This window comes from Accipiter gentilis, chromosome 1, assembly GCF_929443795.1.
Source record: "Accipiter gentilis chromosome 1, bAccGen1.1, whole genome shotgun sequence".
Classification (NCBI taxonomy): domain Eukaryota; kingdom Metazoa; phylum Chordata; class Aves; order Accipitriformes; family Accipitridae; genus Astur; species Astur gentilis.
In genome coordinates this window covers 8,620,631-8,648,093 of record NC_064880.1, presented here as the reverse complement: position 1 = coordinate 8,648,093, position 27,463 = coordinate 8,620,631, and the positions used below count along the sequence as shown (strand labels likewise).

The window sequence follows — 27,463 nt, the reverse complement described above, 5'->3', positions numbered from 1 at the left end:
ATTTTGTAACATACTTATATGACTTTTCTGTAAAAGATGGCCATTTATTGCAAAGCCTGTGAAAAATAGAAGCAGCAGTTGCATTTTCAGATTTGCCAGCTGCAGGCTGTCTGGACTTTTCCTTTAGGTGCAAAGATTAGCTTCAGGTGCCTCTGGTGTCTTCCTCGGAGCTTCTTAAAAAGTGAGCAGAATGCAGGCAAAGAGAACCAAGGTGGCTTAGATACAGTGGAGGAAAATGGAGTTGACTTGCTGTTTGTAATGTTGGCTTTTTTTTTTTTTTTCTTTCCCAGAAGAGAAGCCAAAACCAGATCCAGTATTAAAACCTTCTTCTCCAGTCCTCAGACCAGAACCTACTGGGGAGAAAAAAGATCAAGCTGGCCAGACGACCGAGTCCACCTCAGTGGAAACCCCACCAGAACTTCCTCTTGCTCCATCGCCAACCCCGGCTGCTCCCGTTGCAGTTGTTTCTACTGCTGCTGCTGCTGTTGTCACCGTTTCTAGTAAATCCACATTCATAGCTGACTCAGAGGAGAAATGTGAACTCGCTTCCCCAAAAGAGGAGGCAATGCCTATATCTAATGCCGCACCCTGCACAGACACATCAGACCCTTCCCCAGCAGAAGAGGCTGATGCTGAGGTGTGCAAGGAGCCTAGTAGTGTAGCATCTAGTGATATTCAAGTGACTGCTAGTACTAATCTAATTAATGAAATGAACGGAGTTAGTGAAAAAGTAACTGCTGCAGAGAGCGTAGTAGATGTAGCCCAGATGGAAGTTGCGCCATTGACTGTTGAGTTGGAGACACCAGAAGCATCTCCAGCAGAAGTGGAAAGCATGCCATCTTCCAGTGCTCTTCACACTGCTCCCTCTCCTCCTCCAACCCCACCTCCCACCCCTCCGCCTCCTTCTCCTCCTATTTCTGTTGCTGCTGCTGCTGCTGTTACCACTACAACTCCTTCTCCGCCTCCTCTTCCATCTCCTAGTGCCCTCCCTGTTGTTCAGGGAGATTTAGAAGGAGAGGAGAGCACAAGAACTACTCTTAATGAAGAGGTAAAAGATACTGAAAAGAAGGAAGAGACAGAAGCAGATGGGCAACTGGAGGAGAGCATGGAGGCTCAGAGTTTAAACTTGAGCAAGAGTCCTGTCCCAGGTAAGCATTTGGCACCATGGTTGTGTGCAGTAAACTGGAGGATGAAGGAAAGGCATCCTTGGGGTGGTTCTTCCATCAGATGTTTCCATTTCTATCTGCCAAAAAAAACCCCAACTCTGATTCTGCTGCATGACCATTACTGTGATTGCAAAATGCTAATCTTTGTTTGCAAAGACAAAAAAAACCCTCATAATTGTTCATAAAAGAGGTAGCTGATGTGGATGTGTGTCCCAGGGTTGGCTGGGTTCATGTAAGCTGCCAGCGTTTTGCTGTCATGGTGATACAGGGCAGCACTCCCTAGTGTGTTAACAGGATAATTCAAAGGATGCTGCTCTTGTTCTCTCCAAGATGACTGGTCGGTTTGAGGACCTGTTGCTCTGGATTTATCAGCCTGCACCTAAACCAGATTAACATTCAGACCCTGAAGTCCTGTGGGTGAACCTTCTGAGCCAGCAGCTTCTGGAAACCAGTGGGGTGGGGGGTTTTCCCAACTATAAAAATGTGTCATGGTGTTACCAGATGTGGGTAAATGACATGAACCATTAAAGCTTTTCCAAACAACTGAAGCACCGAGTGTCACACACCTCAATCTGCCCAGCCTTAATTAATGATGCATCTGGTTTTCCTCTGCAAAAGTAACACGTAAGGGAAATTCCCCCTTCTCCTCACTCGGCTCAGCTGTTCTCATTTCACTATTCTTGAAATTTTCAGAAAACAAGGTGCTTGAGTTCGGGAGGCATAAGGACTTGTCACAAATTACTAAAAATTGAAATTTCTGTAGCTGCCTTTTAAAATTCAGGCTATTTCTGTGGGCGTTGTTACCTGCCTTTGGTTTCGGTGTCCTATTGCATCGCTGATTTAGCATTTAATGGATTAGTATAGACAACTGTCTTTTTATTTGCTGTATTTTCTATAGAAAACTGCTTTTTTTTTCAGGACTTCCTGGAAATGAAACTGTGGACAAGAAGTTAAACTAATCAATTACTTGTATTTAACTGCTGGGGGGAGTATAATGGTGGCTATTATGCACGCCTAGCAGCGTTAAAGCATTTAAATGTGTCATGTCTTTTACACCCTGTTTCGCAGTCCTTTCAGAGCTGTGAAGCTGAGGTTGTTTATTTAAATATATCCTTTGAATTTGGTGAAGTTTGGACAAGAAACAAAGGAGAAACAGTAGTCTGTGATTTGGATTTTTGGGTTTTTTTAAAGTAACATTTAGAATGTGGGGGGGTTAGTTTATTCTTTCATAAGCAAGTGATAGATGCGTAACGGCATCAGTAACATCTAGGGCTATGTTCTGCTATGGATTAAATTAAATGAAAAGCTGAGATTGGCCTTGTTCCATATTTGTATAATGCTGCACTAGGTCAATATGCTGGATCTTAAATAAAATCCAAAATCTGCAGAAGATCAGAAAGATCCCTTCACTATACCAGCCACAGGGGGTTATTTTCTGTTAATCTTTTTCTATTTTTATTTTACTTAGGTCATTTCACTGCTCTGGCACTTGTTCTTTCAATCTGAGCTACTTCATAACACAAATTAATTTTCTTACAAAGTGGAGAAATGGGACTCTTTCTGTAAATAAGGTTTTACACAGCCGGGTTCCAGCTTGCAATATTATTGCTTCCTTTGTAATGTCCTGTCATTTAAATTAAAAAAAAAAAAAAAATTACAGTGTTTTGGGCTTTTAATTATGCAGAAGATTAATTTTAATGCTCTAATGTCATTAGGCTAGACAGTACACATTAGCCAATAGATTGGCTTTGGCAACAGAGGAACAAGTATTTCTCAAGTCATGTAAAAGATCACTTGCAATTTTGGTTACTGTTAAAAGCTTGGTACTTCAAGTAAAGCAAAATACTCTCCAAGTCATTTTTTTGTGCTTTAGCCCTTCTTCAATGATGTGTAACTGTATTGCATTTCTCTGCCAACCTTTTCTTAAGCAATAATTTTCCAATTCTTCTTTGGAGGGAGGAAGAGAGATTTAAATAATGTAATCTGAAGGTGACTGCTAATTCAGGCGTCTGTCTAGGCTGAACAAGGAATTGCACGTCTCTGCCATATGCTAGAAAATACAGATGCTGAACTTCAGGAGCAAGGAGAAAGGGCTGTAGTATTATTATTTTTTTTCTTGGACTAAAGGCCAAGAATCTTTTTTTTATGATCTCTGGAGTTACAATAGAAATTGGGATAAGGGAAACTTCCCAAACACGTGGTGGTAAGTGTGAGCTCTGTGACTTCTAAGAATATTTCTTTGGGGTTTTCAGCAGAAGTGTGTACTTATTACAGAGCAGTTGGGTTGGCCACAGATCATACCACTTTATTCCTTTTAATGGTAGCTGATCTGATTTGACTGGGAGGATACTCAGACTCAAGACCTCTAAGAATAATCTTAATTCCTGCAGAATTTACTCCTCAGTGTCCTTTTCATAGTTTATAATCTGGCCTGCCTAAAATGTGGGGGTTTCTGAGTGACACATTAATCCACCTCCTCCCTGATGTGGTGGCGCAGTACTGTTGAGGTTTGCAGGTGTATCCCATATTTTGCAATGGAGGCGGCAGCTTTTCAGGGATGAATGAAATTATTTGCTTTTTCCTCAAGCATTTTACAGAATACACCTTCTATCTAACAGTTGGAGAAAAAATACTTTTATTTTTTGCTCCATCAAGCTCTGTATAGAGAGAGAAACAAATGTTCAGACTGCAGAGGCTTTGCCTTTAACATCTTTATTCTCCAGCAGTTCTTTTTTACAGCTTAGGAAAATGAATTTTTCAGTGTTTGCAGGAGGAGTCCAGAGCTGACCCTTTTGGGATCTGGGGGAACCTCTGCTCTTTCTTTTCCACTGGCATCCGGTCTCCATCAGATTTCCAAGGTCAGAGGATGTCTACAGGAACACCTCTGTTATACTCTTCTTATTTTGCAGAAATTGGAGTGCATATTGGTTTTTCCTTTTTTATTTGGACTATATTCTATCTACTTTTAATGTCTGAAGTTGTATTAGCCTGCATAATGAAGATAACAATTTTAGTGCTTCAATCTCAAAGTCTGATAGTAGCTGGTTCATCCATAGCCTGCTCATCAGCATCGTTGGTCTTGCTTATAATTCTCTATGAAATGGGGAAGATTTAGTGGGTTTCAGAACATTAAACCACTGAGAACCGCAGTGTTTTATTCTGCAAGCAAGATGTTGTACCTGGGTGGATGGTTTCTTGCTGCTGACTGTGTTTCTGTTCTGAGCATTCGCCAAAATATGGGGTTAGAGGAGACACACGTTCACCCTATTGCGAGTGTGCAGGCAGCAGATCTCATTCCCTGCCTGTTTAGGAGCAATTATCTTGAGGTTTTCAGGATGGGCAGAGCTGTTATCTGCAAAGGACAAGAGCACGCAGCTTTTAAAATAATTAATTCCTACTCATCTTCATTACAAGGAAAAAGAAATACAGATATTATCGGGAGAGGAACTCGGCTCTCAGCCTGCGATCATTACTAAAAACATTGCTCCAGTTAAAAGTCATCAACAACATGCAGTTGCTTTTGTTACTAAATTCTGGTTATTCCCTAGCAGCTTTGCTGTCTGTGGTGAGAGACCAGCACTTCTTGGGGAACAAAACAGGAAAAAAAATTTTGGTGGAGTGGAATTTCTAAAGAAGGCGGCGCTACCAGAGACTTGAAGCCTTTAGGACATGTTCTGAATGCCTGCCTTTGATGTAATCTTTCTATCATGGCTATTACAAGAAGCAAAGAGGAAAATAAGAGATTGATGTCTGTCCCAGGCAGAACTCCTAGGAACATAGGAAGCCAAAAGAGCTTAATACGCATTGAATTCAAAGGGCTGTTTCTTGCAGAGCTAATTTATGAGACGTATTTCAATATAAAGTAGCCCAACTGACTGCGAGTCCCTGGGTTTCTTAGCTGTGGAGGCTCTAACAAGCAATTTGGGGCAGTAACTGGAAATATCTTGGAGAAATATCTCCAGCACCCAAAGCCAAAGAGCCGGAAACATAAATCAGGTATCACCTTTTTCTTGATTTGCTGCCATAGCCCACTGGAATATATTTTCTTTCCCATGAGCTGTAAGGGATGGTGAGTCTTTGCTTTGGTTTTTAATGGCACATTGGCTAAAAAAATAAAAATATAAGAGCTGGTATTAATTTATGCTTAGCAGTTGGCACCCACATCAGAGAGGAGGCTGCTTTCTCTCTCTGGCTTGATGGGTTGTGGACTTGCTGGGGTGGGTATCGCCTGCAGAAAGATGTTCCACTGAAGAACATGATGTAGCTGGAGAAATGGGTTGAGGTGGCATTAGGGTCTGCTGAGCAGATTTCTCCAGTGGTGATGTTATCACCCATAGTGATGTCCGGGATAGTATGGAAATAAGGATTTTGTTAATCTTTCCAGTCCTAATGTAGATCAGTATTGTCACTCCTGTTACTGCTCTTATTTTTGTAAGCAGTGATAAACAATGAGCTCACGGTGTTGGTTAAGCAGCAGTATGCTAGGTCTGCAGGTGTCCCTTCTCCAATGGAACGAAATTGCCACCTAATGTGTCCTTTCAGCAGACTGAAAACAAGCTCTGGAAATGTGTGACTGCAGGCAAAAATGAACCTCCATTTGAGAACAAATTTGATTATTGGTGTGCATGCAAAATGCTTAATTTGGGGGGGGACAGGAAAATTGAGAGAAAGACCAGAAGTGTTAGGAGACCTCCCTTGCCAACAGCCAAACTAGACATGTTACCTTTTGGTTTCAGTATGGCTCACATTGTGCCTCACAGCTGAAACTCAATTTTCAGATAGCGCAGTTGTCCTGGTTGGGTTTTGGGTTTGGGAGAGTTGGCACCTAAACTCACTTCAATTTTCTGAGCATACATTAGCATAAATTCTCCTATTGAGTCAGTTCCTGTAGCAGAAATGAGAACTCAACAGAAAAAAAATCTGATGTCTGCTATTTTAAGAGGGGAAAAATTGAGCAACGTCTCTGGAGATCTCGCCAGCGTACCCCAGTCAGCTCTGAAATACGGCTGGGTGTTAGTATGGAGTTACAGGCTGCAAAACTACAGGGCTAAGCGAAGGCTGCTGCTGTGTCTTGGGATTAAAGGCAAGCCTCCTGCCAAGCATCCTCATGCAGGGGAGCCCCAAAGCAGGAAAAGGATCTGCACAACTGAAACAAGGCAAAAGCTGCGAGGCTGGTTCAGGAGGCTCGGCAGGATCGCATCCTCTATGTAGCTTGCTTTTGCCCCCCAAAAAGGTGAAAAAAATGCATTATTGAGAAGCAATAATGTTAGCATCCTGGCAGCTGGGGAAGGAAACACTCCAAACCTTTGCCGACTCCAAATCCATGACCCTGAGTTTATTTCTGTGCATGTAAAAATGAAACGTTTACACCGTGGATGTTTTCCATAGTGTAGTTTGAGCTTGAGTGAAGTTCTGTAAAATTAAAAACTTCAGGGTTAATCAGTTAAATTACTTGGTTATGGCAGTATTTAGGTCATTACTGTGCAGATGTGACCCCCTCCTTGAAGAAATCCCCCCAAAGTGTGGAAATGACATCACCGAACAAGAAGACATAGTGTCTTGGCAGTGCGGCTTGATGTCCAGCTTTAAAACAGCAGGTTGAGTTCTGAAAAGCACTAAATTTTCACTAAATTTTAGCAGATTTTGTGGTGGAGGGAACTGTGGAGCCTCAGTTAGGTCCATGCTTTGCTAAATCACAGAAATTACCACCTGCATGGACACCTGGTCCTTACCCAACCCCAATTTCACCCCAAGGCGGTGAGAATAACTCAGCTATTCTTGCAAGGGTACAGCGAACTTCTGTTAGCAGTAATAAAAGCTAATGCCCAGTTGCGTAAGGCAAAGCCATTTTGCAATCCATGTCTGCTTGGCCATTTCTCTACTCTCCTTTGAGCCCCAGGAAATTCAGAGTTACTGCTGGGGCTCTGCCCTGCTCTTAAAGCTTAAAGTTTCTCTGTAGAGTGCTGTGATGGATGAGGCGTGTGGGACTTGGAGTTTGGGAGACTTGGATGATTTTTTTCCAGCTCTTCCATGAACCATGAGTTCTGTGAATGACCAGATGATGTTTGAATATTTGAATTAGACTACTTTTTTTTTTTTTTTTAACTAACGTTTACTTTTGTGGTGTTTAGCATGAAGATAAAAATCTTGTTACCAGCAATGATAGCTCCTGTTGCACTTTGGGTTGGGGCTAGTGTACTGAGTGTTGTGATTTCTACAGCCTGCAGTGTTTCTGCAAGTCCATAGTCACTCTCCAAACAGAGGAACACTGTTAAGAAGCTGCTGAGGCTCCTACATATCTTTTGGGGCAGTGGGAACGTAACAAATCCAGTTTCCTCTTTGCCCATAGGAACAAAGTAGGCCATTATTAACACTCTTTTCATTTATCTGCAGTTGAAGAGCCTTTCAAAATTGTATTTTATTGTGATAAAAGAAATGCACGCTGTGGTTTTTTTCTGTAGTATCTGTTAGAAACCAAAGGCTTGAGCTAGAAATCTGTTTGCAGTAAACTTCAATCATGAAATCAATTCTGTTTATGCTCTGTGTTAAATATGCATATGTGCCTAGTATCAGAATTTAAGCTGGTAGCACTTGCAACAAATTATGAGCATATTGGATTAATGGTTTTGTCTCCTCTTAATATATTGTGTGGTTTCTTTTACCCTTTGGGGGGCTAAAAAGTGATTAGAGTAAATCACTGCTGATCTTAGAAATATTATATGGTGTTTTCTTTGAATTAGTTGGCCAGGGAAATTAATGAATGGTGGAGTTGTTAACCTGCTTTTAAATTGAAATATAAATCCAGCTCAGAAGAGCCAGCAGTGCTGCAAGATTGGAGGAATTGTCCTTTTGGATGAGATACTGGAATTTTCGGCCTGTTAATGGTTATAGTCCAGATGATGGTTAAGTCTTGTAATATTTCTTGAGAAAAATATGTTGAGAACAACCTTCACTCCTATCCAATTCTTGATCTTTCAAAAAAATTCAGTTTCTGAAGGTTTTCTTTTGCCCTGCATGATCCTTATACTGTTGGTAATAAACTCCTTGCTATCACAAGTACCATTTCGAGCTTGAATGAGCAACTTGTAAAACAATTACCGTGTTTTAATGTCACACTAACAATTGTGTTATTACCACATTGAAACAGAAAGTGGTAATATGAAGCTGAATCCTCCGCAAGGCTGGAACTGCTTCATTTTCCTGTATGTAAAACCAGCATGCGAGAGGGAAGTGCATCACCCACGGACAAATTTGCTACGTATAATTTAGTGTTGTAATAGATGTACACTTATATTGCAGCCCAAACAGCTCTAACTGCACCAAAGACGTGGAAGAAACCAAAAGACCGGACCCAAGCCACTGAGGAGGTGATAGAGGTGGAAACAGAGGTAAGAGGGAACCACAGTATTGCTTTAGTCAAATTTAATGATGAAGTTGCTCTGTTTAAACTGTATTTTAGACACATTGCTTCCTAGTTGTCCTGCAAGGATCCAGAGCAGACTTTTGGGGAGGGGTGTGTGGAACTGTGATATTCCCCAGCATTTTAGTCTGTTCCCTGTTGAAGCTTTTCAGTTTCTTCCTTCTGGCCTAATTTAATGACTCCCACCATTCAGGAATATGTAACTGCTGTCCTTCCAGCGAAGGATGAGCTAAAAGTGGGTTTAAATCCCTTAGCACTGCCCCATTTGGGTCCTAGGCCACTACAGTGACATTTAGCAGGTAGTTCTGCTGCACAGTGATGTCACTGTGATGTCACGGTCGAAGGTTAGTTTTCCTGATGACCACCTGATGGAGAAGCTGGGAAAGGAAAATGCTGAAGTTTTCAGGCAAAACCACCTCCACAGTAATTAGATGAGTAAAGAAAATCTCCCTTGCTGCCATTCTGGTAGGGATATTGCAGGGGGAACCTCTTTGTTTAATGTCCTGGGTAAAATTGGGGTTAGAATAGATCACAGAGGGGGTAAGAGAGTAAAAATGTAAAAATTCGGACTGCCCTGTGCATATATAAAACCTGATGTCATCCAGATGTCAGGCAGAGAAGCGTTGCTTCTTCGCTCTGAATTTTTGTTTTATTATTATTCCTCTGCTATTTCCTCCACAACTTTCCCTTACCACAAACATCGTTGAACCTTTCCGCTATAAAAACAGGTTGCTGCAGAGTAAATCCTGAGTCTAGCTGACCGTACTTCATCCTTTGTAGAAGCAAGCATTCGCAGCAGATAGGCCCAGTTACACATTCCAAATGGTATATAAGTGCTTTCCCCTCTGTTTGTGGGGGAATAGATGCTTAAAATGCTCACGTGCAAGGTATCACACTGCGACAGCTGGTCTGTGCGCAATGGAAAAGCTGATGATTGGGTAATCCAAGGAAATTAAAAGCATCCCTGTGCTCGTTTTCAAGCCAGCAAGCGAAGGATGTCGCTGGGGCTGTGCCAGCAAGTTTATGCTCTCTGTACATTTTCTTCATTATTTATTGGAGGACTCTTGTCTCCTGGACCACTCTGTGTTTTCATTGATGTTAATTTTTCAGAGTATTCCCTTCAAAAATCTGCAAAAAGCATTTTTGGGTGCGGTGCACTCAGGTAGGGAGGCAAAAGGATCGAGAGCCTCTCCCGGAGCATCCTCAATTAAGTCTTTCCTTTGTTTAATGCTTAGGCATGTTGGAGTTTCTCCCAGGAGAAGTGTGTTCCTAACACCGCCTCTGTCTGAATGCAGAATAAGGCTGTGTCCTTGGAGAGCTCCAAAATTAACAGCCAGGGATACTATTAATGCTTTTCCTGAAACTGAGATGCTGAAATTGTGGCTGTATGTCACATTACCTTCTTTATCGGGATCCGCTGCAATTAGCAGCATACATTTAAAGGAAGGATCCCCCCAAAATGAGCGTGGCGTGCCCTTTACAGTGGCTGGTGAGCCACAGGAGAGGAGAAGAGCGAGGTTGCCTTTCCAGGCTGAGATTGCTCATGGCTGTCGTGCTATAGGGCTTAACAGTTCCTTCCATCCGATCCCAATAGCTCCTGGGGTTTTCACGGGCAATGCTAAGCCTTTCCAGTTGCGCTGTTAAATATCAGTTGGTTATCTCCAGGAACAAACTGATAAATCATCTGGCTGTTCTGTATGTTGTTCCATATCTCTGTTTAAGATGCATATGTATTCCTGCTACGTGCAAAAATGCTGTATGAATAAATGAAGAGCTGTTGCGCGTGCTTCGAATTTTGGCAGGGTGTTGTTAACATAACCTCTGTGTTTCCATCTGTTGCTTCAGCCTAAAGTAGAAGAGGAACTTTCAGGTGACAAAGTACTTGAATCTGAACAGGAGAAAATGAGCCATGGGTTTCAACTGGAGAGAGACCCCTCTGAGCTTAAAAAAGTGAAACCTGTGGAAGAAAATGGAGAGCAGGAAGCAGAACCTGTCCGGAATGGTGCCGAGAGTGTTTCAGAGGGAGAAGGAACTGATGCAAACTCAGGCTTCACTGAGAGCTCCAGTGAAGGGCCAGTGTACCAGTATAAACCAGGTAAATCCTGTTTCAGACTCTTGCATGTTCACTTAGTTTTCTGCCTCCCTCCTTTAAGGGCTGCTAACACCCAGTGCATCCTCCCTGCGGAAGGAAGGATGTTTCCAGTGGGGCTGGAAGGGAGTACGGCATTTCACCATGTCAGACTCCGCCAGGATCCACTAACCAACAGGCTCAGAGAGACCTTCTAGGGGAGCACGAGAGGAAAGTTGTTTTTCTCTTGCTGCTGGTAATGAAGAGAAGAGAAAATCCTGGATTCCTTGAATTTATTGCACGTGTGGATGTTGGCTGCAGCGCAGTGGAAATGGCAGCGAATTGGTTCTCCTGCGATCGACAGCTGAGGACGATCCAAGAAATTCCGTATAAGTGGACATACTTCTTAAATAAGAGATTTGAAAGTTCCAATTGGGTCCTAAATATGAGTATGTGAGTTTATACAGATTTAATTTCCTGCCTAAACAGTTGCATAGATCTTCAGGTTTCTAGAAGAGTAAGGAAAAGAAAAGAAACAGTATGTGGTTTTCAGTCCAGGCTCTGCTATTGAACTGTGAGCATGCAGTTCTTTTGATAAAATAATTCAAGTGCAGGCTCACAGGATACAGTCATTTCGTTGCTGCTTAGCACTGGATGTAGTATTCCTTAAGGGGTGTTTTTGTTATTTACTAAGGTATTTAATTTGTAGACCTGAACTTCTATTAATTCACCCCATTAAGAGACCTTGAGACCAACTTACTTCTCGGTTGCTACTAATTTTTAAGCCATTTCTTTTTCAGGTGAAGCTCTCTCAAAATAAATTGGTCATTTTCTTAAGAGCTCAGAAATTAAAGAGTATAAAACAAAATAAGGAAGGACTGTGAAAGCCTGGAGAAGGTATTGGGAAGGAGCACCACTGTTAAGTCATTACGCTGTGGTTGCTATTTCAGCGCTGCTTTGTTCTGACTAAGACCTGAGTTGCTTTTCTTTTATTAATTTGGTGCTATTGTATCATTAGGAGAAAATGTAGAGGCCTCTTGATAGTTTACCACACACTTATGGTAGCTTACCAGTTCATTAGTTAAGCACATCTTGAAGTTAATCCATAATTCATCAGCTGTCTCTCCGAAACACTCGCTGCAGTCAGAACGATCCCAGTCAGCTCTGGATGTCCTTTCACTCAGCTGGAGGAATTGGATCGATCCTTTGGAAAGCAACACGCATCCGACTTGTCTGCTGTGAAGCAGACCTGGCCACTTGGTGCAATAATCCTCGATTTCAGCTCTGCCCTTTCTAAAAAGGGGGATTTTTGCCTTTTGGTCGACCATAGGAGGAATTGTGTGTTACATCCCAGTCTCTCCCCTCGTCGGGGATCCAGGAAGCTTGCCTGTGATGCTGCCCAGCTGCTTTTCACCTTAAAACAGCTTATTAAGATCTTTCCAGGAGGAGAAGACTACATATAAACTGTTTCTTGTTGCTGTCGGTACTTTTCCATGATAAATGGAGGGTGGTGTGGCACAGTGGATAGGCAGCTGGCTGGGAATTCTGGCTGGGATGCAGCTAGCCAGCCAAACCATTTTCTGTACCCCTTTATCCCAAAGCTCTTTAGGAGCAAAACTGTGCAAAGAGCTAAAAATTGTAATTACTTTTGTATATTTTCTTTTCCAATATTAAAATCCATCACTTGAAATAAGTTCCTGTTCATGTCCTCTGCAGGGATGAGGATGCTGAGAACCCAGAGACCTAAAGCCAGTGATTAGGGACTGAAATAAAGAAATAATAGAATACCTTAACAGTGAACCTGAACGGCTGGATAAATGGAAAGCAATGCCATTTGGCATCAGTGAAATACAAAGGTGGCATCTCATACAGATGTTTTCCTTCAGATAAAAACATGCTGCCTGCTTAGGGGCCTGACTAGTCGGCCTGGCTGCTGAGCAAGTCCACGTTTTCATTCCTAACTTCAAACAAACTTTGCGGCTGGCAAAGAAAATCCTGTCTCTAGGCTACCAGATGCTAATTTTCCTTGTGCTGAAATGGCTGTAGGTTTATATTTTGATTTGCATCAGGCAAGGTCCTCTCCACCACAGTTCTCTTGCCCAGAAAGCCCTCTGAAAAAATGGGTGAAAAGTTGTAATTTTTAAAGCGTGGCTTGTGGTTGTGTGTTTTCTTTTTGTTCCCACTTATCTCCAGTGTGGGTTGTTAAAGACTTGGTGTTTTCACATTTTCAAAGGATATTTTTGTTCTGTGCAGTGCTCTCCTCTCTTCAGCTCTGTGTTTATTGCTGTGTTACATAAAACCAGCCATTTTAACTTTGTATTTTCACCCAGAAACTGGAAATCATCCCTTTTTAGTCCTATCACACGAGCGTGCTAAATTCAGAGTTAAAATGAGATAACTTGTGTTAAAACTGGAATTAGTGACTAGTTCTTTTTGTGGTTGCTGCTGGAGTTGGCTATATGCTCCCCATTGTTTATGTTCCTTTAATGCAATGTGTATTCCTGTCCTCACTGCCTTCAAAATTAAAATAAATTAAAATTTCCCAGGCAGCTGTCGCATTCTCTTCCATTTGGTTTTACCAGAAACACATCTTGGAGAGTGGAGGTTTTTGTTACCTATGAATCTCAGGCACCTTCTCTCCTTATAGAGCAGTGGAAGCCCCTGGACCCAGAGGGGAAGAAGCAGTATGACAGGGAGTTCCTCCTGGATTTCCAGTTCATGCCTGCCTGTATCCAAAAGCCGGAGGGGCTGCCTCCCATAAGTGATGTGGTTCTCGACAAGGTGAGAGGAGAGCCGATAAAACAGGTGCGTGCAAATTTTTTATTATAAATAAAGATCCTTAATGCATGCTTTATTCCTGCACTGTTTTGATGCAGACTTTTGTTGGGAAGGGGAAATACTTTAGCTGATGCCACATCACAAAATTCCTCAGAGGCGTTGGTGCCTGATGAATATGCACAGATGATTTAAAAACTGATGCGTTTTTAATGGTCTCTATCTGGATTAAGTTAACCAGGTTGTTACTAAAATTTAAAATGATACAGCCATGAAGACCTAAGGATATAAGCAAAGCAAGACTGAACAGAGAGACAGTGTCTTTTATTAGATCAATTCTATGGTTAGAAAGCATAGGCAAGCTTTTGGGCAAACTCTTTTGGTCTGAAACAGTTGTGTCACTATTTATGAGCTGATCTAATAAAAGATCTTTAAAACCTCAACTCTTGAGAAGTTTTATGATTTCTATCCAGCCTTATTACAGGTGTGATTTTCTCTGCTGTTTGTCTGCACTTACTGAAATACTTGTTACTTCTGAAGTGCTGACACCAAGACCTTGTTCTCACCTCAGTTAGAACTATGTAGTTCATTGATTTTGATGTAACCACTACAGACTCACTCTTAAAATTCAAGCACAAATCAGGATATAGGCGATCCTCACGTGCAGAAACATTTCCACTCTGAATTTCGTACCCAGACAAATTGTAAAATGCAGCTTTGTTCCCAAAACGGTTTCATCCACCTACTAGTTTTCTGTGATTGCTTCTCACTGCTCTGTCTGCTTTTGAGCTGCCTTTGCTCAGTTGGCCATCTGTCTTGTTAACACAAAAGACATTTGTTTGAGGGAAGGTGGCAGTTTTGTGATCCTAAACCAAGACTATCACATTCATTTTGCAGAAGATGGGCCTGTGTCGCCATAATTTTATCCTCCATAAGCCATGCTCAGCCTTGAAATGTTTCTGAACTCCACCTATTTCCTCAATAGTCACCTGCAGAAGATGTATTTTAAATTAAATGTGTATTTTTAGTGTAAGCATGGATGCATGAGATGTGCACGGTTTGTTGAAAGCATTAATTTGGATATAAAATATAAATATTGCAGTTTAGCAGAGATTGTCTGTGGACTTGCATGAACTTTGGTAGCTGCAGCACCCGCTGAACAGATCCTGTTTGTTTGTTCTGCTCCATGATGCAGGTCAATCAGCCGAAATTGCCACTGAGAACTCTGGACCCTCGGATACTGCCTCGAGGACCAGACTTCACGCCAGCCTTTGCTGATTTTGGAAGGCAAACCTCCGGTGGAAGAAATGTACCTGGAAGTGTGAGTTTACCCCAACTTGTTAATTTAAAAACTGGCCTTAACACCGATGAAGTCCATCCTCACGCTTTTCGGCCTCTTCCGATGCTCCAGTGGTTCTGGTTTTGTCAGGATGAATGCAAGGGTGATGTTTTCTTGGCTGTCAAAATTTAGGCAAATTAGAAAAACGTTGTGGATGTTTTTAACTGGTATGTATTGGTCTTAAATGGATTTGATCTCTTTCCCCTTTTTCCTGTGTGAGAGGCATGGAAACATGTTTCCATGCTGAGGACCTGGCAGTCACATGTGTGCGAGTGCACATTTCTTGTACAACAACCCGGCGTCAGTGTGTGTCATCATAGGAGTCTATTTTATAAAATGTGCCAATAGGGCAAATGGATTTTACTAACCAAAAAAAAAGAGTATGCACAGCACCTGTGTATGTTCTTGCTTTCTCTATGCTTCTACGTGTTGCTTTGCTTCGGTCACTTCATTCCTTGTTTTCCTGCCTTTTCCTCTGCTTTCCTTTCACCTCTCCAAACTCTGAAATCCCTTTCCGAATTTTTCCTTCTTGCCTTTGCCGTCCCTTGTTCTTGGGGTGCAGGTGTCCCCAGCACGGTGCCACCCAGTCAGCTGCAGCTGGAGGATGGAGGCTGCCTCCATTAGGTGCAATCATTGATTTTTCATCTATCTATCAAGATACATCCAATGTATCCATCTAGATACATCTAATAACATAGCCATCATTTATCTTTCAAAACTGCTGGTTTCAGAAGAGTTCACTGAATAACCTTGACTTCCAAGCGTGCAGATTTCCAGGAGGCTCAGAGGCAAACCCGGCGATTTTGAGTTGATGTAATATTTCTGGTTTGAGAGCGGTCTTGTGGCTGGTGCCTCAGTTCTGGGGTGCGTATTCATGTCGTGGAGTAGCTTCGGTGCCGCAGTTTCTCTCGGAGCACCACCTAGTCCTGAAACCTCGAAGCTGTTTGAGGTCGACACCGCTTCCTATGTTTAGGACTTGCAGGCTGTACTCCGGCGCTTTCTCTCCTTTCGTACGCTGAATGTCTCGAGCCTCTTGGCATCTTGGTAACGTCCCTGTCGCTCTTTCTCTTTCTGCAGGCCTGCAAAGTGCAGAGCAACCCTGGATTGCCTTCCCTGGCTCGGTGCGGTTCCCCAGCATGCCCTCTCTTGGTCTCGCCTCACCCACCATTGAGGAACCTGCCGATAGGGGTAAGCCAAATCCCCCCCTCTCCCCCCCAGTCTTTGCACCTTTTTGTAGAGTTGTCTTTTTCCCTAACACCCACTGTTGATAAAGAAAGACTGGCAGAAAACTTTACAAAAAGGTGCAACATTGTTTAAAAAAAAAACGAAACAAGACTTGCATTGTACCCCTCTAGGCAGTCTTCAGTGGTGGGTGGGACATCACCAGCTGAGGGCATGCTGGGACGTTGGCCTGAGCGGGATCCGCGAGGGGTCTGCACTTTGCAGACCTGTGGAAAGGGGGAGAAAAGGTAAGTCCCGCTTACCCCGTTCATTTGGAGCATTCAGCACATAACATACATCTTACATTTGCGCCTTTACAAAGTAGAGCCTTTCTTTGCATTTTTCTCGAGGAGGTTTGGAAGGTAACGTTATTTAACAAGCCCTGCTGTCCTGTGACGTTGGTGGTTATAGGATGAGAGGGTTTGCAGCCCTGAGCAAAATCAGACGTTATCTTCTCGTAAAGCATGGCAAAAATCTGCGTGTGCGCTGTCTGTCCACTCAGTCATTCCACCTCTACACAGGCCATGCCCATAAACCATTAAACCCCACTGCCTATTCCTTGCCCTTGAAATAATGTCTAGCAGCTCAGTGCTAACAAGCTTTCGGCACGTTAAGAGTCTTTTATTTTGCTTCCTCAGCTTTTGTCTTTATTGCCTTCTTTTCGCTTAAACGTGTTGTATGACTGTTTTTAGAACTAACAAATGTTGCATCAAACAACACAAGGGGTGTAATTACACAGGAACAAAATACAGCTAATAAACACTTTTTGATGTAGACAAGAAGTTAGATGAGTTCAGCGAGTAAAGAGATGCAAACACAGAGAAATAGGGTTGGAGAGGACTGGTCCATCCCTGGATGCTGAGGCAGAATGCATCTGCTTTTATCCTTCCTGAGAAGTGATGGAAGCTTGAGTCACTTCAGTTCTTGTGCTTCCCTGGAAGGCAGAATCACTTCTAGCATCTAACCTCAATTTCGCCTTCTGCATTTGAAGCCTGTTGTAGAGGGAGAAGCAGTTCTTTATTTTCTTGGATGTTTTTTAAAACATTACCATGACTTGTGTCCAAAGAGTGGAAGTGGACCGTGAGGGAGAGCACCAGGTCATACTCTGTTGCTGTGAGTTTTTGGCTCCTCTGCAGGAGGCTTGTCCCTGTTTCTTTCTGCTTTCCTTCCCCTCTCTCCACCACCAACCCCCCCTTCATCCGGAAGACAGGTACTTCAGATTTAATGTAGTAACATCTGGTAAGCACTTCTCCATGCCTTTGGTGGAAAATATTATTTCAGTGCAAGCTGTAGTGCTGTAATCACAGGTACTACAGAACCATTATTATTTACTTGGACTGGCTTACAAAAAGGAGGCTGGACATAAGCTCAAGCACCTCTTTAACTTGTCACTTCACAAATTTGGAACGAAAAAAACACAGATTTTTTTTTTTCTATTAAAAGTTTGATCCATATATTATTTTATGACACGTGCAAAGGATGCTTCTGTTTACTGCTTTTAAAACCTAATCAAACAGTTTGAACCAAGTTTATTCACAGATATTAAAAAAATACAATCTTAAAGAAATCCTTTGTTCTGTTAATGCACTTAAAGGTCTGGTCTCGAAGGCAGCTAGATTTGAGGAGGCTGTGACATGTAGCATGCTGATATTCAAGAGATGCACAAGCGCTCCTTGCATCCATCAGTTCTGCAAGGGTGATAGTCACCTCCTTCAGGGGGTTGCGTTTGCTCTAAAAGCCAGCATTTTGGCTTTGCGTGGACCCACACCCGAGGAAGCACCATGGCTCTGCAGCTCTGTCCTCACGTGTTACCAGCCCAGCTGCGGTTGGAAGATCCTTCAGACCAGAGCTGCCTCTGTGCAAGAGAGTTGGGGTGGCCACAGGTTACCTTGCCCGTGTTCCTGGGAGAAACGAGCCCAAATGTTTGATTTTCAGGGCACGCTGCCAGTCTGGCTCTGATTACCAAGCTTTCCATGGGCAAGGAGCTGTGTGATGAGGTCTAGTGTGTGTAGCTGAAACCAGTCAGTTTTCTGTTGCATTATTGTCTGGTTTTTCAGCTGGAGGGAAGTTTCTTCTCTCCACAGCCATACGTTTGCTGCGTGGTTAGAACCTGGGCAGCAAAACTGTGTGAAATTGCATAAAAACAGAGGTGGATGTCTCAACACAGGGCTACAAAGCAGACTTTGCTGCATCTGTCAACCAAGGGCTGAGTGGAAGCAGAGAGGGGTTGTAGGGAGGGGTTGACAACTGTTTTAGGAAGGTATCTTAACACACAAAAGCATTGTGAAGGCTCCCCATTCTTGCTGTCTTGTTCCACTGTTGACTTCTTGGGAGCGATCGACTCGTGCGGTTACGTTACAATTACAGCTTGCGCCCAAAAAAGTTTGAATGATCTGATGGATTATTTCTGTGTGTGCCAGTGGGATCTGAACGCAGGTCTTTGTAGGTGGTGGGGCAGCATGCTAACACACTACGCCACGTAGCCCTCGTCCATGCATAGCCTAGGCATACAAAGCGCATCACGGCATGAGGTTATTGTCTTTTGACAACATCTTACTCTGTTGCTGTTATTCCATAATGAAGCCCAAACAAGAACTCCAGCAGTGGCAGTGATTATGTTCATTTGCTTTCATTGGCGGCACGCATTTACATTGTCAAAGCCAAGCCTTTCAAATCGCATATACAAGCTCCTGCCTTTAAGGAGGATTTTGGTTTTTAATAGTGCAAAACCAGATTTGGGGCTGATACATGACATAAGAGGCACCAGCTAAGAGCTCTTTCCTCTTGTATTCAGTGAAGCTGTTTGAATAACTGAGATGGTTTTGCCTTTCTGGTGCTCGTTGAATCCCTTTGTTGAACAAAGAAATGTTTTAAATGGCTCATCCTTCATGTGGAGGTTGCTTACTGTCCACTGAAGAGATTAATTACTTCTGTGGAAAGTAACGGGGTTTGATAATGGAGTTTTGTTGCTGCACTAATTTTTATGTTGAGGTTGGACATTTCTAATAAATGAGTTCGGAAATATGAAAGAGTGCAGGGGAAGAATAACCTCCTGACAGCATTTATTTCCTTTAGTCCTTAATCAGAAGCTCCCAGATGATGAAGAGGGAGTTTGGGGGTGTCTTGTGCCCTATCACTTGTACAGCTGATGAAAAACTCCCCAGTTTGGGCAGTTTTCATACCTGATTTGACTGGGAGGAGCACCATGTTATACAGGATTGCAGAGAGGCACTTGATGCTGTTTCAAACAAAGTACCGTGTTTCCCTTTCTTCTGTGAAACTACAAAGAGTTTGACCCACATCTGTTAAGATCTGTATTTCTACAATGCAGGAGCTGCACTGATGCTCCATTCAGTGTGGTTTATATAATTCTTGTCTCAAATGGCTCTGTTTGGAGCACTCTCCAGTAAAACTTAATGGTTTTAGCAGAGCTGCTAATTTATCATTATCTAATTGCTTGGGATGGCACGTTTGAAATACACCTGTAAGGACTGATTTAATCCTTAAATATGACTTTGCTACAATGTCTCAGTTAGGCATTTTCTGGCTTTCAAGAGACCCTTTTGGTCAGTCAGGTTCAGTTCTGCAGTGCTTAAGTGACATCCGGAGCATCGTCGATGCGTGTAGGCAGTGGTCATCCCATATCTGTTTTGGGAAAAGCTGCCTGAGAGAAACGTGTTTGGTGTCTTCATGTTCCCTCTGACCAACCCGGACCAGTGTGTTGGGTTGGAGGGAGTCCTCAAAGTCCTAGGAGGAGTTGCTGATTGTCAGCGTTGCCATCAGTGGGTGTTGGCGTGCGCCCTGCAGTGTTTTATCAAGATGCGAGTTTAAAAGGGGATATAACAAGGAATGTTTTTGTCCTAGTTGTTGAATGTTGGACCGAGGAGATCTCAGCCAGGCCAGAGGAGAGAGCCCAGGAAGATCATTACTGTGTGTGTGAAGGAGGATGTCCACCTGAAGAAGGCAGAGAATGCCTGGAAGCCAAGCCTGAAGAGAGAAAACCAAACCGAGGACCCAGAAAACGTCAAAACCCAGGTGAGAGCATTAGCGAGCACTTCTGAGTACAGCAGTCTGTAACAGAAGGAGGATGGTAATTTGCCTTTGCTGTTGTGTAAGACAGTAAAAAAGTAAAACCAGAATTCCAGTTTGAATCATAGCTTTCCCCTACCTTGATTTTTTTTTCATGTGTTTATTCTTGACCTGGAGTTCAAATGGCAATCCTGTATATTAAGCTAGTCTAAATAGGAAACACCAGACAACCTACTACCTCTCTTCCAGGATTGTTTTTCTATTGCTATTTTACTAGAATATTTCTGTCTCCACTCTAAAGCAAACAACCTCAAACTTCTAGCACAGAACTTGCTTTTCATCCCCTTTCAGACTATGTTTCTGCACTGAACCTCAGCAAGACTGCGGTTCCTCTGTAAAATTCCCTCAGTTTGTCCTGCCCAGCCCAACAGTGCCATCTCTGAAGCTTTCTCTGTGTCTTTCTCTCTCTCCTTTCCTCTGAGGGGCAGCCACTCTGGGTGGAGGTGTTTGCCTGGTGGTCAAACTTGTAATTTGTAGGATAAGTTGGGATAGTCTTGAAGGACACTGGAATTCTGTTCTCAGGGCTAATGGCAGCGTTGTTGACCTAATTATCATTCTGCATAGGGGGAAAAAAAAAGTGCCTTAAAGTAAATATAGAAGTTGATTACCTCTGGTTGAGAGAGAAGGAGGCCACTCCCTGTTAAATGAAATCTCAGGCTAAACTGATATCAAGCAGATTATTTCAGTGGGTGACAGCAAGGGCTTTGTGCCTGTATCATACTTGAAAAAAGCACTTGGGTGTTTCCAAAAATCCTGCCCCACAACCTTGGTCTTTGGTAGCCAGTAGCTGAGTTAGGACTGGAGCTGGACTGTGCACCAATATGTGTCTGTGTGTAACTCAGCTTCCTAGAAGTTCCTATAGGATTTTTCCGTTCATCTTTAAGATGCATCCTAGCTGGTTCCTGAAAGCCACCTGTTTGATTTGTGCTTAAACTTACAATTTTTCTGTCATTTAGGAGCTGTTCCGCAAGGTACGAAGCATCTTGAACAAGCTGACGCCCCAGATGTTCAATCAGCTCATGAAGCAAGTGACAGACCTGACAGTAGATACCGAAGAGAGGCTGAAAGGAGTCATTGACCTGGTCTTCGAGAAGGCTATCGATGAACCGAGCTTTTCAGTGGCATATGCCAACATGTGCAGATGTCTTGTAACGGTAAGAGCCACCAAAGTCAAATGGGAAATTCCTTTGCACGGTTGAATGTTCTGCACATTGTCCCCATGAACTCATTGGCAGTAATACAAATGCGGCAAGAGCAGAGTTAAATGTTAGTTTCTGAACTTAAATAAAAATAATTTACATGACAGATTTCTTCTTCCACGTTTGTTGGCCCAGCCTGCAGGCAGAGGGCTTTACTTGCAGTGATGTGTTGTTTGGAGTTGAGGACACTTTGCTCTGCCTGGTTGCGAGATGCAATGAGTCACATTTGGAAAGTTCAGTTTTTCTCTTGTTTCAAGGGGGAGCCCAAGGTGCCAAGCCAAGCTTTGGACAGCTAGTTTTCAGACAGTGAATTTGGGACAAAGTAACTCCTTTCTCCCCCTGATCCTTCATGACATGCAACCAAGGAGCACGGCTCCAGAGTCTTCAGCACATAACAAGAGTGTTTTTAAGCAGCGTGTCTTTCTAAAGGATCCCGTGAATGGAAATGTAATCTGTCTCTGGGCAGAGGTGGTGTCAGCCAAGTTTTGAGTGCAACTTTACATATGAAATGTAAAACTCTACTGGAAATCATGACGTGATGCTTAACTGTCATAGCCTTGCAGACTTGTGTTGCTTGAATATGAAGTGCATAATAAAATGTAATGGATGGCTTATAGGAAACCTTGCTCATATGTAGAGTTTAGTCATATTTCTGCTGATGTTTTTCTTCTTTCTCCTGCAGCTGAAAGTGCCCATGGCAGACAAACCTGGGAGCACAGTAAATTTCCGCAAGTTGCTGTTAAATCGCTGCCAGAAGGAATTTGAAAAGGACAAGGCTGATGATGATGTCTTTGAAAAGAAGCAGAAAGAACTGGAAGCTGCTACCACTGTAAGTGGTATTTTGCCCCATAAATTCTCAGAGTTCCCTCTGCAAATGATCTCTTTTGAAGATGGCAGACGATTTGGGGAGAATTTTGAAGTTAGGAGTTTCATTCTGTCACTGTGGCTGAGTATAATAAAAAATATTTGCCTTGATTAGTGGGTTTATACCAGCCTCTTTTTGTTTTTTAGGAGAAAAAAAGTAAACAGGGACATTTGCAACTATAAATGTAAAACTGGATCTCTTGAAGAGTTCTGTGCTCTGTGAACATGGTTTTTTAGAGCTGTTTTTCTGTTTTACAGCCAGAGGAGAAGACGCGGCTCCATGACGAGCTAGAAGAGGCCAAGGACAAAGCCCGACGGAGATCCATTGGGAATATAAAATTCATTGGAGAGCTTTTTAAACTGAAAATGCTGACGGAGGCTATCATGCATGACTGCGTGGTAAAACTGCTGAAAAACCACGATGAGGAGTCCCTCGAGTGCCTTTGCCGCCTGCTAACTACCATTGGCAAGGACCTGGACTTTGAGAAAGCAAAGGTAGGGCAGGACCGGGAGTGAGAGATGTGGCTTTCTGGGCAGGGATGGAAAAACGGGTGTGGGGTGTTTTTATTTGAGGATTATTTTTTTTCTTCAGGAATTTCTGTACAGCATGAGAAGTCATCCACTCTTCTGTGCATGTTTCATCACAACCTGGCCTTGCTCACTCCTTTCTGCCCCCTCTCATGGAGTCTGTATAATTTTCAATGGTGTTCTCCAGTTGTTAGTCATTTCCAAATATTTCATCTAAGCACACAGTCTAAAAGTGCACAACATATCCTATGGGTTTCTTTTTCCAATTTACCTCTTACCTGTAGTTTCCAAAACATGAAGATTTAGGGTTGTTTCTTTACCACTGAAGGCTTATATTACCTACAAAAGCTACCACTGAATGTATTGTTTGGGTTAAATCTAGAAAAATCCTCATTAACTGGCTTAAACCCCTACCTGAACCTTGGTGGATGCGTTTATTTTGTGTCATCATTGTCTCCAGCTATGCTGGAATGAAGCGGCTGTTTTGCAACTGCAGTGCTCCAGCATTCTCCTCCCAATTTTCGAACAAATGTATATGTAACACAGAGCATTACGCACTGGATGAGCTTCTCTTGGCACAGACAATCTGCTTCTCCTTTGCAAAAGCCAGGGTTGGGATGAAAAAGCATTCAAGGGTTTTGCCAGAAATCAGTCGGACTCAGCTCTGGAAACAAACTGAGCTAATTGTTTTCAGCTGCTCAGGGAAGGGAGTTCCCTTTCAGTGCACTGGATTGCAGGGATCACAGCGGATCAATCCTGATCCTTATGGGGAAACAGTTTCCCAAACTGTTTTGCAGAGCATTGACTAAAACAGAGTAGTTTACCCCTAATCCCCCAGCCTAAACATGCTACACTGTTAACGCAACAACATGTGCGTTATTGATGCAGGTTTGAAAGTGCCAGAAGCAGGGATTAAATTTCTCCATGTGCTTTGGGAAGAAAACAGGGTCTGACTTCTAAGCAGTAATTGAGGTCATGTTGGATGAGTCCTGGATGCTGTTTTGGTCTTTGCGAGCATGGAAGCCCTGTAAAAGCCGACGTTTTGGTGCACTGGCTGGTTCTGCAACCTCGAGCCGTGGCACCATGGAGCGTGCACACAGCAGGGAAGTGCTTGCAGGTGTCCTGTTACCCATTGTGAGAAGGTGCCCATGTCCTGACTTTGTGATTTGTTATTTCTATCAAGATTGAGTGAGAATCCTTTATTTATTTTCTATTAATGGGGTAGATGTTTTATTATGTGTTTTTATTGAAGCTAAAGTGTTAGTGATAGTTATAATTAAAGCTTCTGGACAAAGTCCATTTTAAATATTTTCCCTGTCATTCCTAACTTTGGAAACATTTACTTTCAGAGCTGAAACTTTCCAAGGCAAGGCCAGAACCAAACTTTAATAGGGTTTTTCTTGTTTGTTTAAGGAAAAGGGTTTAGCTAGTTTTTAGAGAAGGGAGTGGGAAACATTTTATAAAACTGCCCTGAAACTTTTTGTTTAAAACAGCCAGAGCCCCCATTTGGGTGAAAAAGGCTTTTTGGAGCCTGGCAAGTCACATTTAGATGTAACGGAGGCTTCTTTAATGATACTATTTCATGTCTTGGTGCAAACTGATTTGGATTCCATCACATCACGACTTCTTGGATGAAAAGGAGCTTGTGGGATTCATACTACAGTTAAGCTGGTTAAACAGCTTCTTGCTGAGAGAAGCAGTGCTTCTGACCCCGACTGAGACAGTTCAGGGAAGTAAAGCATCAAAATGATGTGTGCAGGGTTAGTTTTATGCGCGTTTAGTTTCCTGAGCCAGTTTTTCTTGGGCTGAGGTGAGCACACATGCCGATACAAAAAGGAGGAGCTCTGAGGTAGAGCAGGACTCCCCTTTCTGGTGGCAGCTAGCCAGTAGATCAGCTTAGGTGTACCATGAAAAAAACCCACATTGCTGTTTTGTCCTGGGTTTGTTTTTTTTTTAATGGATGGCAAGTTTATTATGTACATGCAGAGGGTGTAGATTATTTGAGTAATTAAAAATGCAGAGAAAGTATGTGCTAAACAGAGGAGGTGCCCACAGACTTGTGCCTCATTTTCTGCACACCCTGCACTGTGCACACTCAAATCCAACCTGGGGGGAGCGTATGATACCAAGACTCACTTCTCCGGAGAGCAGCTCTGGGTCCCCAGATGTGATTCTGGCACAGAAATGCTGTAACACAAACCCCTCTGGCTCCCCACCTGAGGGAGTATTTTCATTTTTTTCCAAGACACATTGATGATGATGTTTCTCTTGTGTAGCCTCGCATGGACCAGTATTTTAATCAGATGGAGAAGATTGTGAAAGAGAGGAAAACATCTTCAAGGATTCGGTTCATGCTTCAGGATGTAATAGACCTAAGGCTGGTAGGTACCAACTCAAGTAAGTATAAGAGCATGTTGCCTTTCATGTCCAGGCTGGAAGAGCTCTCACATGAGAGCAGGGATTTACAGTATTTAGAGCCAAAGTGGGACGTTAGGGGGAGATCTGCACCCCTTATCCCAAAAGTCTGGCTGCTTAAAGACAAGAAATCTCCATTTTGTCTTAATGAAGGCCAAGGTTGGTAGACAGGTGAACTGCTTGTGTCAGGTGTTTTGGTTCTGCTTAATGTCAGACACATGCTCACACTGGCTTCTCATGCTGCTAGTCCAGCCTCACTGCAGAATATACGCCTGAGCTCTTTTCACAGGAGAGGTTTTGGGTGGTTTTTCCCCACAACATCCCCTGTGCTGCTCTGTGTTAGTCTCACTGCTTTGCTACCTTTGTTTCCATGTGCTCTGGGTGCCAGCACTTACTCGTGCTGATGGGACTGAAGTGCTCTGAGATGCATACCCCACAAGTCAGGGGGACCAGTTATAGTGTGGCTGTAAGAACTGTGAGGGCTCTTCTTCATGACAGTATGGATCTCATCAAAAGATGGTCCTTTATTAGCCTGTATTGCTAGCACAACCAGGCATCTGCTAGTTGTTTACTGGACATACTGTGCAGACAAAAGCAAATGGAGCCTGCGCGCCACCAGAACGTGACAATGGTGGGTCCACACTGTGCAGAGCTGCCCACGTTGTAGTTGAGCAATGGTTTTGAGCATAGCCAAGGTGTTAAAGCTGGAGTCTCATACGGTGAAGGGTGTCTCCACCATCCAGCTGAAGATGTGACTGCAGCTTGCACAAACCTTCCTCAGCAGGGTCATCTGTAATTTCACCCAGGTAGGTCCTGATAGCAGTGTGGTGTTAGCCATGAGACAGCGCTTGACTGAAATCCTGAGCAGGTTTTACTCATACCTCAAATAGCTGTTTTGAAGCTGGTTTGGGGTTTTGTGGAGGCTGACGTCACCGTTCTGACTGCAGGGTACGCAAAGGTAATTACCACAAAAGTTGTAATGAGGTTGTAGTAAGATCGAGAGACAGTCTGGTTATTCTGGGGATGGATGGATCTGTGCAGTGTATGGTTGAATAGACACATCAAGCAGTGGAAGTGTTTTGTGGAGAGACAGCTCCACCTCTCTCTGCAGGATTCCTGTCTCAGCCATCACAATTCCTGGAGTGGCAAAGCACTATCTCCAGATAAAATGTGGTCGCTTCATGCTTCTTTGTTTTCAGGGTTTCATTTTTTTCCTCAAGCTTGGAGGAAGGGCTCCAACGAACAGCATCAGTAATAAACGGATAGAGAACGACAGCAGCCTCCCTCTAGTCCATCTCTTTCCTCTGAACCTAGAAAGACTGGAAAGCTGGGAATGTGCAGGATGCTTGGGGTTAAAATGTCTTGAATTCAGTCATGCCTCTCCAAAGTCAGGTCTTCACTGCAGCCTCCATTCTCCACCAAAACATATACCACAGTCTATATACCAGAGTATGTAGCTTTGACCTGTGGTGCTGGGATAACTGTGTCTGCAACGTGACCCAGCTCCACAAAATCTTCCCCAGTACCCTGGGGAGCAGCCTCTCTAAGAATTTACAAGGGTGGGAGGATTAGGTCTCATTCGTGGTGTTCAAAATAGCCCATTTACGATGTTCCCCTGGAATTATCTCTGAGCACGTTTGCCTCTTTCCTAGTGCAACTGGGTGTCACGGAGAGCAGACCAGGGCCCAAAGACCATCGAGCAGATTCATAAAGAAGCTAAGATTGAAGAGCAAGAAGAACAGAGGAAGGTCCAACAACTCATGACCAAAGAGAAGAGGAGACCGGGTAAAGTAAAAGCCAAGTTGGCTGCTTATTTCATTCATGTCACATCCAGTGGCCATAGAGGGAATCCCATGTAAAATTAAAAAATCTGGGGGTTTTTTTCCCTAAGTGTAATGAGCAAAGGGAATTGGGGCCTGATGATGACTGAGGCTGGAGAAGGAACAGACTTGCCACGGATTGGCTGTGTGGCTTTTTCAGCAACAAATCCCTTGGGTAAAAATAAACAATTGCAGGCCAATAGTACTGAAGTTTCACATTCATGCAAACCATATTTGATTTAGTGATAGGCTGCCAGAAATCTGTTATAACAAGTTACTAGATAGGAGTCAGATTTGCCATCCATTCTTGCATACAGCAGAATCTAATTTCAAGAGAATAGCATCTAATTTCAAGAGTAACCATGTTGTCTTTAGCTGCTAAAGTTGTGAGGTGTTAACTCAGCATGAGAAAATGCCTTGGCCTTACCTTAAATTGCTACCAGCCCTTGAGGCTGGCACTACCTGAAGATGAATTTGGAGTGACTGGGAGAATGAAGACTGGGACAGAGCAGGGCAAGGAGAAAGTCATTTTGGGGATTCTTTAATACTAAGGATTGTC

General features: G+C 43.1%; 1 protein-coding gene across 21 annotated transcripts in view; it reads left to right on the top strand.

The window, feature by feature from the left end:
* The window catches only part of EIF4G3 (eukaryotic translation initiation factor 4 gamma 3), a 147,911-nt gene that overhangs the window by 102,225 nt on the left and 18,223 nt on the right, over positions 1 to 27,463 (top strand). For 16 of the 21 annotated variants that reach the window (XM_049804810.1, XM_049804889.1, XM_049805073.1 and 13 more), the window contains 12 exons: positions 291 to 1,148; positions 8,466 to 8,554; positions 10,432 to 10,681; positions 13,302 to 13,459; positions 14,625 to 14,750; positions 15,846 to 15,956; positions 19,854 to 20,024; positions 21,035 to 21,232; positions 21,960 to 22,106; positions 22,400 to 22,636; positions 24,946 to 25,050; positions 26,737 to 26,869. In XM_049804810.1, coding sequence (XP_049660767.1) covers positions 291 to 1,148; positions 8,466 to 8,554; positions 10,432 to 10,681; positions 13,302 to 13,459; positions 14,625 to 14,750; positions 15,846 to 15,956; positions 19,854 to 20,024; positions 21,035 to 21,232; positions 21,960 to 22,106; positions 22,400 to 22,636; positions 24,946 to 25,050; positions 26,737 to 26,869 — 2,583 coding nt within the window. The remainder of the gene's footprint in view (positions 1 to 290; positions 1,149 to 8,465; positions 8,555 to 10,431; positions 10,682 to 13,301; positions 13,460 to 14,624; positions 14,751 to 15,845; positions 15,957 to 19,853; positions 20,025 to 21,034; positions 21,233 to 21,959; positions 22,107 to 22,399; positions 22,637 to 24,945; positions 25,051 to 26,736; positions 26,870 to 27,463) is intronic. The other 5 variants (XM_049805346.1, XM_049806389.1, XM_049806307.1 and 2 more) reach the window with 1 other exon arrangement.